Source organism: Mixophyes fleayi, chromosome 10 (assembly GCF_038048845.1).
Source record: "Mixophyes fleayi isolate aMixFle1 chromosome 10, aMixFle1.hap1, whole genome shotgun sequence".
Lineage (NCBI taxonomy): Eukaryota > Metazoa > Chordata > Amphibia > Anura > Limnodynastidae > Mixophyes > Mixophyes fleayi.
In genome coordinates, this window is record NC_134411.1 from 12,496,511 (window position 1) to 12,509,350 (window position 12,840).

Sequence of the window (12,840 nt, forward strand, 5' to 3'; positions counted from 1 at the left end):
ACACGTGAAATAAACACGTAAATGCATCCACATGGTGGCGTCTTGCTAGGGGAAAAAAATAATGAATTTAAAACTGTGATGAAATTACTTCTAACCAATACATAGCAGCTTTCCCAAGCTCTCGCCAATCAGAAGCCACTGTGTATTGATTAGAAGCTGAGAGGCATCATGGTCTATCATTTGCATAGAAGCAAGAAGCAAGTTCTCTTCGCTGATATGGCTTTTTGTTTATGTCCAAATGGAATGAAAATAGTTTGAAGCCCTAGAAGAAAGAGGATCCCTCTGGATGTATGTGAAAAATAAATAGGTAAAAATTATTTTGCATTCATGGATATGCTGGCATTTGTAGTTCTACAAGCATCAGCATACCCAAGCAGTTTATGGCTGCCAGGTCTTGCTGGGACCAGTAGTGACACAGGAAAAAATTCTTATTGTACTATATTAACTGTATATTACTCCAACACCCACCAGAAGGGGGTGCAATTCAGTCCCGTGCTGAACAGGGTAGGTCTGTGTGACATTTTGATAGGGAAACCCCACTTCTAGCCCAGACTATGAGCACTGGTAGCCCTTTGGAGGTGGGGAGGAGGAGCATGCTGTGTTTTATTTAATCACTTATTTACACTAGCAAAGTCAGCTATGCTGATGATCATCTCCACCAGCACGGATTTTGGTCTGGGCGTTAAACACACACAACACATAAGCCTCCTGACAGGTGAATCTGCGGCTGTCTTCACCTCTAAATAGAGGACAGGTAGGTAAACACACCTGTACTGCACTCGCCCTGTGTTAAAATGCCCCTTTCCTACCCCGTTCTGCCTATTCACATATAAGGAGGAGCAAATCAGAGACACTTAAATATCTTAATAAGAAGGCAGTGACACACATAATTTGTGTGCATGCACAGTACAAAATAGCATAATTTTTGGCTTTGGGTAAAATTCAAAATGACCCTTCTGGGATTCAACCTCTAAAAGTCCAAATTGTGATATAAATACAGTTTATGTGCTCAGATTGTTAACACAGGGGGCCATGTAGATTTGGAAATTACAAATTACATTTTCTGTATATAATACGCTTTTTCACTTTTGTGCACAATCCACTAGTTCCAAAACTAGTACTTTGTGTACATGCTCAGAAGCAAAAAGGTGTTTTATACACTGAAAACACAATTTGCGTACAACTCAATATAACTCCCACAATGTTTTCACAGATTACTAGTTTCACTTACAGTGTCCGTGCAGTTGCTCTTGGAAGTGACTGTTATGTCCTGGCAAGATTCCTGTGGTCCATTCAACTTCTGCATGTTTCCGTACTGACTGTCGGTCAATTGAACATCTGCAAAGCATCATATAGCTATGAGCTGCACATTTAGATGACACAATTTCCATAACTATATAATTCCGTTTTCACTTACTGTTTGTAATAAACTCATTGTAAATTGGAATCCCATTGTAGTCTCCACAAAGCCCACATGTCTGGTTGGCAAACTTTGGATCCAGTTCCAACTGCAAGAAAAAACAAAGTCATTATCACATTGATTTTGTCTACATTTTTAAATTTTGATTTGGGATTGCCATTCCAGAAGCTCACTATAGAGCGTACATGAATCATGAGCTTTACTCTTCTTCGGTGAGTCTGGAGCAGTCATTACTCCTTATTTACTGTAAGCTACAGACTATTTCTGCATTGACTCACCCATCCCTGTTTCTTCTAGGATCCCACCACTGATATTATCAATGGTTAGAGCCATTGTCACAATCGTTTAATTCATGTCAGTATATAAATTATATAGTACATTGCTTGTATGATGTAAATGTTCTGTATAGGTGTGGTTTGCTTAATAATGTGTGGTTCTTCATTACCATTCATTCAAAATCAAATTAGTATATGAGACCTTGGGTCTTTGTATGTACTGCATATACTTTAGTTGAATGTATATAGTAGCTTTGTTCTTTGTCAAACAAATCAAGTGATCCACTTCTAAGATGTCTAGAGTAGTGTGATCCAAAGAGATCACTCCATGGAGTGTAACCCCATATCATGATATGTACAAATTGACAGAACATAAAAACTTAACATGTATTATTGCACATTGGCTGCTTACTCCTAAAAAGGAATCCATACATACTGACCGCTATTGCACCTAAGAAATAGACCCGTATGTATATAGACCTGCATAACATAAAATTTCTTTGTCATTGAAAATTACCAAAACAGCATCATCTTCATTCCACATAAATTGTAGACCCATTCGTGCAGCGATCTTAATGTATAAGCCAGTCCTGCCAATCTGAACTCCAGAGTAACTGTATGGAATGTCCACCCTTTAGAAAGACATGAGTCACAGTTATCTATATGTAAGAATATTTGATATAAACTGCAAAGTATATTCAATTATAATTCACTTGTGATGTTATTATGGAATAATTTGTGTACATTTATGTACATGCTAGCATTGTTATATTAGAAATCACTGATGGGTTTCATGTAGGATTGCCCCCATCAGGTTTTGGAATATTCTTACCCGTTTTAAGAATACTGTATTTTAGTGAAAAACTTTAAAGAGAAGCAGTTCTATGATAATTTGAAATAAATTCTTCTTAGTGCACAACTGAGCGAACCAAGGAAGTTTATCAGCGAGACTATAGACTGTTCAGTCATCACTTTTTATATTTTTATATCTTGAACCATCATCCATAATTTAATGACAGCAATAAAGCTTTGGGATAATTACAGCTAAAGATATGTAAATTGCATTGTTTACTTGTTGCTAACAATTTGTGACATAGGCATAGTCACACATATCAGACAGTGGATCGAGACCACAGTGAAAATGTGACTAAAATAGGACAGAAGACCTGTAATAAACATTATAACATATGGCCTACCTCAAGATAGAAGTGAAAATTACAACAAATAAAAATAATATTCATAATACAGTTTTAAACAAAAATTGAATCAAAAGCTGTAGCTTAGATTCTTCCTGTTCTGTTGCAAACTCAGAACAGGTATAATAGTATAGTAGTATAGTAAAGTATTTGTATAGGAAAAGTAATAGTTAAAAGTAAAAATGGCAGTAAAATACAGTATAACTCATCACTTCTGAATACTATTGATCAGACAAGTACAAATTGCACTGGTCACATTGCAAAGAAAGGGGCACCAACCAACAGAAAAGCCCCGTTGCTAGTCATTGGACGACCCCATTATCTGTTTGCTGTTTGTTTGCTATAGGGACATAACCTGCAATTTAATATCTTGTCAATCTTGTGATTAAAAATGTTACACATGTATATATAAAAAAAGAAATGAAGTATGGTAGGACACATTCAATGAGTGGAATAAAAGTATTGAATAACTCACGGTTGGCCATTGAATGTTATTGTTCCACCTTGTAGCTCAATGTAAACGCCATCAATCTTTATGGTGATGTGGCTGATAGTTGGCAGATTATTTACAATGGAACGCCTGATTTGGATGTTGAAATCTTCATAGTCGCTCTTACAGTTTGAAGCGTACAGATAGTTGCACGTTCCAGGGAAGTAGAACACATCACCATCAAAGGTCTTAAAGTAATTATTACCCCATGTGCTGCAAACTTGGCCATTGTGAACAGAAACAGTACCTGTTGATGAAACAAATGTAGTCATCAATGTGTATGATATTTGCTGGTTGCTGCTGTCAAAATTAATGATGTAAGAGAATCAAACCAGATTTAAATAATACAATAATCAATTTCCTTAATTTCCTAACGGTTTGACCGAAATGGATCAGACTTTTACAGAGTACAAAACTGCAAATAACACCCATTACACTGGTCATCTTATAACAATGATAATAATAATAATAATAATAATAATAATAATAATAATGAGCTTATGTCCTTGCATATCCTAATAATGCATTTCTGTTTTTCACAATATAAGAAATGTTAAGAAATGATACACTTGTACACACTAATATTAACTAGAGAAACTGCCTTAAATTAAACTGAAATGTAATGACTAAATTACTTTATTAACAGAATTCAATAACTTTTTTAGACACTACAGTACATGTAGAAATTTTAACAATAGAGTATAATTAATAAATAACTATATTAACAATCACTATATTAAAGGAACTAAAAAAATTCTTTATATACTACAATATATGTATAAGTTCTTTCATCGAAGTTACATTGCTGGGCATGGTACCCGCAAGATGCTCAGATATCATAGTTGCTTACTCTCCCAGGAGAGCAGGCAATTCTCCCAGATCCTGGCTGACTGTGTAAACTAAACGGAGGGGAGGGGGGGGGTTAGTGATGTCATAGGCATGTCATCATGGCCACACACCCTTTTTTATTGGCCCAGTGTAGTGATGTCCATTGACTAATGATGCAATTCTTTGAGCCCCACCCCCACACACCCATCTGCACCCCGGACCTCCCGGGAATCATCTTGCCCATGTTGGAAAGTATGTCAGATATATGTGGTTGCAAATAACTGTCAAAGTTTCCAGACCACCCAGCAGGTCACATGTTTCAGGTCACCCAGCAGGTGCACAGGGCGAGTTCACTGACTGTCACAGTTTCCAGAGCAGCCAGCAGGTGCACAGTTCTATTGCCAACTGTCACATTTTCCAGAGGACAATTGTAATGCATTGTCGTAAATGGCTGGAGGACATCTTGCAAAATAAATCTAAAATTATGCAACCAATATTTTTCTACAAATCTACAGACCAAGACCTTTAATTTGGTATATGATATGCCCGGCTCAGACAATGGCATCATAGAAATAAGTCACTTATAAAAGTCGTACTTATGCAATTAATATATAGATATACCATGAATATATTTTATTACTTGGCAATACCCAATCATTTATTAACAGGGATTCATTATAAATAGCATGGGTACCTATTTTTTTGTATCCTGCTTTGGTTCCGTATCCCTGGCTCACACTGACTACCCATCTATGTCCAATTCTATGATTCCATGGCTAATTTAGATGCAATGCTTCTAATAAAACATATCAACCATTCAGACACTTGCTTTAACTGGGCCTCATTTAAGAAGCACCCTTTATGTGCACTGCAAAACACCTTGATTGTGCAACACTGCACCTGAATGGCAAACCCAGCACTCTTCAAGGTGTCTGCCTACTTGATGCAAATTAGAAGGGAGCCTAAATGTGCAAAAATTTGTAAAAATCTCAAGAGACATACTGTGCAAAAGTTTAAATCAAAGTCACATCAAAGTCCATCTTCCTACCGATTTAAAACCGTTTCTTTATAATTCTTTTTGATTTAGCCTAATTTATGGCTTAAATTAATCTTAAGAGCGAGGAGACATCAGGACTGTGTTCATCACATGCCACTTTGCTTGCATGTATTGTGCCCAACAAATGCATTTCTCCACTGATGTCCACTGGGGGGGCACAATGTTTCCCATTAAAATGAAGGAAGAGACACTGGTATAAAATTCAAGTCTTTGCATGAAAATGGACGCTCACCCCTATTATGCTACAGCACATTTCTTTACATAGAGCACTCACTGTTCTTGTGAATCTTGTCTCGGAAAAAGGGTAAAATTTAGAGGTCATCTATTGTTGACTCATTTGATAAATACCAGCATTTGCACATCGTGGGGGGAGTAGCTGACTGCACTTCTCAGTAAGAATTCCACTGTCTGTACTAAACACTACAATACACCAGAGCATTTGTAGGAGAGAGTTTCAGTGGCACATTTGGATAATTGTGGACACTTGAAAAGCTTCTTCTGACAGTAGTCCAGCGTGTATAATAAATATATATATATATATATATATATATATATATATATGCTCCTGAGGAAGTCTTGTGATCATCAAGACGAGACACGTCGAGCCTCACTGTTGATCAGCTGTACCATATGGTGTCCATGTACTAGATACAGCTGCCTACAAGGAAAACATCTTCTGGCTATTATGCTCATATTTGTGGTACGCACATGAATTATTGCTTATACATAAAGTGGTGTGTGTTTTTTCTGGGCTACGTCTTTTTATATATATACCCTGGTGAATTTTGAACTCTACACCCTTTGAATACCCTGTGGTGTTTCACGTGGTGCATTATCTTTTGCATTACAATTTTATGCTATGTTTGCCTTTTTCCACATTCCTGGATTGTTCCCGAGTTGAGATCCAGTGGTACAGTTCTCAAAGAGGATCCACTCGAGTCTAAATCATACATCTTTACCTGACGGTACGCATATATATATACACATTTTGTCCTGTGTTGTCCTGGTATTACACTATGAGGCGCCCTGCCTGTGCTTTGTTCTAGTAATATATATATATATATATATATATATATATATATATATATATATATATATATATATATAAATATGTACGTACGCTGTATATAAGCTTGTTGAGATCAATTGATCAATTTACATGTGTATTTCTGCTCCTACAGAAGAAGTGGCATTAATGATGTTCTCTAATATACTGCTTAAGCCAGAACAGAGGATCACTTTATTTTTCTTTATTCTAGCATAGACTGGGCTTGGTTATGCATTTATTGTCCTGGTGTCCTGTTATTATCATTCCTCACATATCTGCTTGTTATTATTTTTTTTATTTCCAGATCAACAATTTAACAACCCCATCTAAACACTGCCCCTTCTTAATACGAAAATATTTTCTTCACCTATTTGATTGACATTTCATTTCCAAGACCATTGCTTCTGATATTAGTGTTCTCATTGATATCAAGATTTACAAGTTACCTTTAAATACGAATTACACTTTGTAACAGAATATACATTTGTTGGCAGGTAGGAACTTACTTCTCATAACTGGAGCTAAAGTTCCAATGAAGTTCACCAATGATGGATCTTCTGTGTAAGAAACATATTTCAAATATCATAACTTGATACAAGTTCACTGTGTTGAAATGCACACAGTCAGATTTTGCATGTATATAAATTTAATATAAGAATTACTACAAACAGTAGATAGATATTAGCCTAGTTGAGATGTAAAATTTGAATTAGCTTATGTTTTTAACTCTTTTATTGTCAGACCACTTAGCTAGGAGAAGACCTAGGGCCTGATTCATTAAGGATCTTAACTTAAGAAACTTCTTATTTCAGTCTCCTGGACAAACCATGTTACAATGCAAGGGGTGCAAATTAGTATTCTGTTTTGCACATAAGTTAAATACTGACTGTTTTTTCATATAGCACACAAATACTTGATAGTTTTTTTGTACACTGAAATTTAAAGTTAACATTTGTTCCTTAAGAAGTTTCTTAAGTTAAGATCCTTAATGAATCAGGCCCCTTGTGTGACAGTACTCACATTAGTGAGTTGTGAGACTTGGGGGCAAATGTATTAAATAGCACTTTTTACAAATCGCCGATATCTGGAGACTTGCATGGTAACTTTAAAACGGCAATGGCTTTAAAGGTAAAACTTGCCTATAAAGCTATTGCAGCTTTAAATTTGCCATTCAATGTCACCGGATATTGGCGATTTGCAAACATCTCTATTTGATACATTTAGCACCTGGAGACTGTATAATGTAATTATGTTCCGTTAAATTTTGCATTTATACCTATTACATTTTAAAGAGGTATTTTCTACCAATAATTTCCCCCCTTTGCTAATGCAAGAGCATTTTTGGTTTCCCTTTCAAATGAAATAAGTAAATACATCAGCCTTAAAATACCAGATTCACAAACATTTGCAATATACAATAATGTAATTGTGAAAATATTATATCAATAAACCAATGGTATGTCAATTTCAATGTAAATAACTGTCATATCAAATATAACTATGTGGATATACATTCTGTGTATACTAACAGAATAATATTATGTTGTATCAATACTGTAGCTTGCAAATTAAATATTAGCTCTGAGCTGAGAAGGTCACAAATACTACATTATCTGCATAGTGGAAGTATAATTGGAACCAGGTATGTGTATGTGCTTTGAAGGGAGTTTGTATTATGCATTTATTCTTAATGCACCGATTGCTGCAAAATTTGTATGCTATATCTTGCACTTTATAGTGTTGACCTAAATGGCAAATGTTTTTGTTAGGAATATACCCTATGTACGGAGGTAATGCCTTTTGGTGAAACTTTGTCTAAGCCAAGGTAATATACTAATTCCGAGAGACACTGAGAAGAATGAACACGCATTGGAGTTGCTACACTTCAAATAAAATAGTTGCATTTGTTATATTAGTAAAATTGAAATAGAAATTGAAACAATAAAATACACAAGGGATAGGACGCTCTGTGGGTGTCTTAGGGGTATATTTACTAAAAGTGAAGATGTTGCCTATAGCAACCAATTAGATTGTAGCTGTTATTTTGTAAAATGTACTAAATAAATGATAACTAGGGGCCTGAATCATTAAGGATCTTAACTTAAGAAACTTCTTATTTAAGTCTCCTGGACAAATCCATGTTACCATGCAAGGGGTGCAAATTAGTATTCTGTTTTGCACATAAGTTAAATACTGACTGTTTTTTCATGTAGCACACAAATATCAACTTTAAATTTCAGTGTACAAATAAGCTATCAAGTATTGATGTGCTACATGAAAAAAACAGTCATTATTTAACTTATTTGCAAAACAGAATACTAATTTTCACCCCTTGCATTGTAACATGGTTTTGTCCAGGAGACTTAAATAAGAAGTTTCTTAAGTTATGAATCAGGCCCTAGAATCTGATTGGTTGCTATAGCTTGTTGAACGTGCTTTAACTCATATCTGGGAATTCAATTATCCGCAAAGTGTCTCCAGAGTGTCCGTGAGACACTTTGTGACGGAGATTTGACAGAAATCTCCATTCATGGGGCGCAAAAGGAAATGAGCGGAGATTTCTAATTGGCATTTGCAATCTCCGTATTTGAATAGACCTGCCATTGAATAGACCTGTACATACACACTTTCTGCCTACCGTTCACTTTGCTTTGTATCAATGTTTTCATTCTCTTCAGTGTTCACATGGCTAAATGCTCAGTACAATACAATGGAACTAAGTGGCTCATTAAGTGCATAGTGCACTATGCTGTAAGATTTGTGAACACACTTCCAACACTCAAAAGTGAGAACAAATTACAAGGTTTTCTTTATGCTATAAACAGGCATTACTTTTCAACACCCATTTTATGATGTGTAAAAAACAAATAAAGGTAAGTTTATGTGCCACTTTGTGAATTTCAAATACAATCCTTATCTAACAGATCATAAAAACTGTACTTAACAATCTATATGGACATTTTCTTTTATTCCTTTAATGCCACATTTATAAATTAAAGTTTCTGTTTGTTCCATGAACATATTATAATCGTCTTACTCCAATTTCTATATTACTTCACTTTATTGTTAACCACATTTATAGATCCTGATGAATGAAGGCCCTTACCAGTTGTCTGCTGCACTGAAAAGACGGATGAAATTCGACCTGTTGAATAAACAAAAAAGAATTTAAATTTCAACAAACAAAAAAAATATTCTTTTTTACCAACAGTTGTTGGTAGCTCTCAGGAAAGAAATCCACAGAGCTACAAAGCGGTTATTTATTCTTACATGCCCAGCAGAAGGGCTAAATGGGTGAAGTACAGACTCTCTAAGCGCCGGGTTTCCCAAACCCAGTCCTCAGGGCTCCCCAACAGTGCAGGTTTTCTGGTTCACATGTGACATAATTAGGACCACCTGTGGATCTGTTACAATGTGTCAGTCAGTAATGAATACACTTGTGCTCCAGCAAGGAGATATAGAAAAACCTGCACTGTTAGGGAGCCCTGAGGACTGGGTTTGGGAAACCCTGCTCTAAGGAATGAAGCTCTACTCTAATAATTATAGTACAGTAATTTCCTCTTGAATAAATAGTGAATGCTGTTCTATCTCTGTACCTAAAATTTTACCATGCACCCGACTGCTTAAACAGCGAGTCTATCTATCTATCTATCTATCTATCTATCTATCTATCTATCTATCTATCTATCTATCTATATGTCTGTCTGTCTGTCTATCTATCTATCTATCTATCTATCTATCTATCTATCTGTCTGTCTGTCTGTCTGTCTGTCTGTCTGTCTGTCTGTCTGTCTATCTATCTATCTATCTATCTATATGTCTGTCTGTCTGCCTGTCTATCTATCTATCTATCTATCTCTCTACCTATCTATCTATCTATCTATCTATCTATCTATCTATCTATCTATCTATCTATCTGTCTGTCTGTCTATCTATCTATCTATCTATCTATCTATCTATCTATCCCATATCTATCTATCTATCTATCTATCTATCTATCTATCTATCTATCTACCTATCTATCTATCTATATGTCTGTCTATCTATATGTCTGTCTGTCTGTCTGTCTGTCTGTCTGTCTGTCTATCTATCTAACTATCTATATGTCTGTACACTGTCTGTCTGTCTATCTATCTATCTATCTACCTATCTATCTATCTATATGTCTGTCTGTCTGTCTATCTATCTATCTGTCTGTCTATCTGTCTGTCTGTTTATCTGTCTATCTATCTATCTATCTATCTATCTATCTATCTATCTATCTATCTATCCCATATCTATCTATCTATCTATCTATCTATCTATCTATCTATCTATCTATCTATCTATCTATCTATCTATCTATATGTCGGTCTGTCTGTCTATCTATCTATCTATCTGTCTGTCTATCTGTCTGTCTATCTGTCTATCTATCTATCTATCTATCTATCTATCTATCTATCTATCTATCCCATATCTATCTATCTATCTATCTATCTATCCCATATCTATCTATCTATCTATCTATCTATCTATCTATCTATCTATCTATCTATCCCATATCTATCTATCTATCTATCTATCTATCTACCTACCTATCTCATCTCTTTATTTCTCTTCTTCACTTTCTTAATCTCTCTCTCTGCAAACTATACAAAAAAACTTTATATGTAGGTCTCAGTCATCATGGAAACTCACCCTGTGCACTAAAAAAGGTTAGCATTGTTGAAAGGGAGCATATTGCTAACCACATGCCCCTCTGAGTCCCCATTTTTTCTTATGTTCAGTCACCTCAGCAGGTACTGAACCTAGATATATTCAGAGGAGGTGCAGCTCTTCTTTCCCTCGGCTCAGTCTTTTTATAGAAAAAAAAAAGTCTACACCCTAGGTCACATCAGAGCAGAGGTGAAATGCATTGTGGGAGGATTTTGGTGGGGACCAACCTGAGTAAGCTCGTTTCTCAGACTCTTTTGAGCATGACCCAGGATGTTTGCTCTTTGGTGGATGGATGAAATTTACTTTCACAAGGAAAGTATTGAAGGTGACAATGTGTCAATGACATTTTATGAGACAAGCATAACAAATTAGCAGGCTATGTTTAGTTTGCTGTGAGTAAAATCCATAGATCTTTTTAAAGTAGACTTGAAAGGAAGGATCTGGGTCAGAGAAATACATATTTGAAATGATCCAATGCTAAATGCATCAGACCTGGTATATATCTATATGATTAGGAGACTATTAGATTTTTACTTATACTTAGATTAAACTTTGGACTTTGGCCAAATTGGATACCCCATTATAGGAAGAGATAGTCTTACATGGAAAAGGAAAAATTAAAACTAAATAAAAACAAAACACTGTGCTTGTGTTATTAAATGTATACATCAATACACGCCTAGAGCCACGTTTATGTTTTTTGTTACTTTAATCTCTTTAACTTCTTATTTGCATATCTGCCATGCTCAAACTACTCCAATTTTTCTGATTACAGCATTCAGACAAATAAGGCAATGCACCGTTCTACTCAAACCATACCGCAATCTGTTTGTATCATGCCAATTTCTAGTAAGGACATGTCCCTTTTAGCTGCTGAAAATAGGAGCTGTCATGGAGAAATCTGTGCTGTTGGTAGGTATACCCAAAATCCTTATATGGTGTTGCTTTACTGGATTTATGTGTAGCTGGGGCAAAGAACAAAAATGAAGAAAATAAGGAATAATAATTAAAAGTGTACGCCTCTTAAATCTTTCATTTAAAATATGTAATCTGTAGGTCTTCCAATACACCGGCAGAGCCATGAGAACAGATCTTATTGAACAGATCTGGCCATTTCTTCCCAGAACAGAACGGTTGTATTCTATGCCAGTCAGAAGATGGCAACAAAGGGATCCTCCAAAGGATTTCCCACCCATCTGGATTTGCAGCACTTGTTTACTAAAATTACTAAATTGACAACTAGAGTCATTTAATATAATGCAGGGGCGCACGGAGGATTTTTATGGGGGGGTTTCCTCCACACCGAAAAAAAAACAAAAACCTAGAGAGCTGCCACGCATGCGCGGCAGCTCCGTTTCGGCTGCACTATACTATACAGCAGCTTCTTAGACAGCACCGCGGCTGCTGTATAGTACAGTGCCGATATGTAGGGCACTTTTTAGCGGAGGGAGGGGGGGGGGGGGTTTCTGGAGACCCAGAAACCCCCCCCTGCGTAATGGTACCTTAAGTTAAAGTTATGCCTGATTGTGCCTAGTTCAGGAAAATTCATATGCTAGGCATTGTTTACTGTAATCCACTGTGCAGGCTAGAGAAGTAAAGTAAAGATATCTACTCATTTGTCAATCTTGCTTCTCAGACCAGATTCCGAGCAATATAAATGCTAAATATGGCACAGCATATGGATGGAAAATTGTGCAGGATCCAGACGTTCATCTCTTGGGCCTATCAGTCACATTACTTTTTCTTGCACCACGGACTGTTAAAATGATCATCCTCTGACCAGATTTATGAAATAGGATCAATATCAAATGTTCATTACACTGAACTATCA

General features: G+C 35.9%; 1 protein-coding gene across 1 annotated transcript in view; it reads right to left on the minus strand.

Annotated features, from left to right (window-relative positions):
* The window catches only part of LOC142104106 (mucin-5AC-like), a 51,869-nt gene that overhangs the window by 23,451 nt on the left and 15,578 nt on the right, over positions 1–12,840 (minus strand). The window contains exons 2-7 of the mRNA XM_075188595.1: positions 9,421–9,459; positions 6,821–6,871; positions 3,367–3,628; positions 2,213–2,327; positions 1,418–1,508; positions 1,232–1,338 (exon numbers count right to left, since the gene is read on the minus strand). Coding sequence (XP_075044696.1) covers positions 1,232–1,338; positions 1,418–1,508; positions 2,213–2,327; positions 3,367–3,628; positions 6,821–6,871; positions 9,421–9,459 — 665 coding nt within the window. The remainder of the gene's footprint in view (positions 1–1,231; positions 1,339–1,417; positions 1,509–2,212; positions 2,328–3,366; positions 3,629–6,820; positions 6,872–9,420; positions 9,460–12,840) is intronic.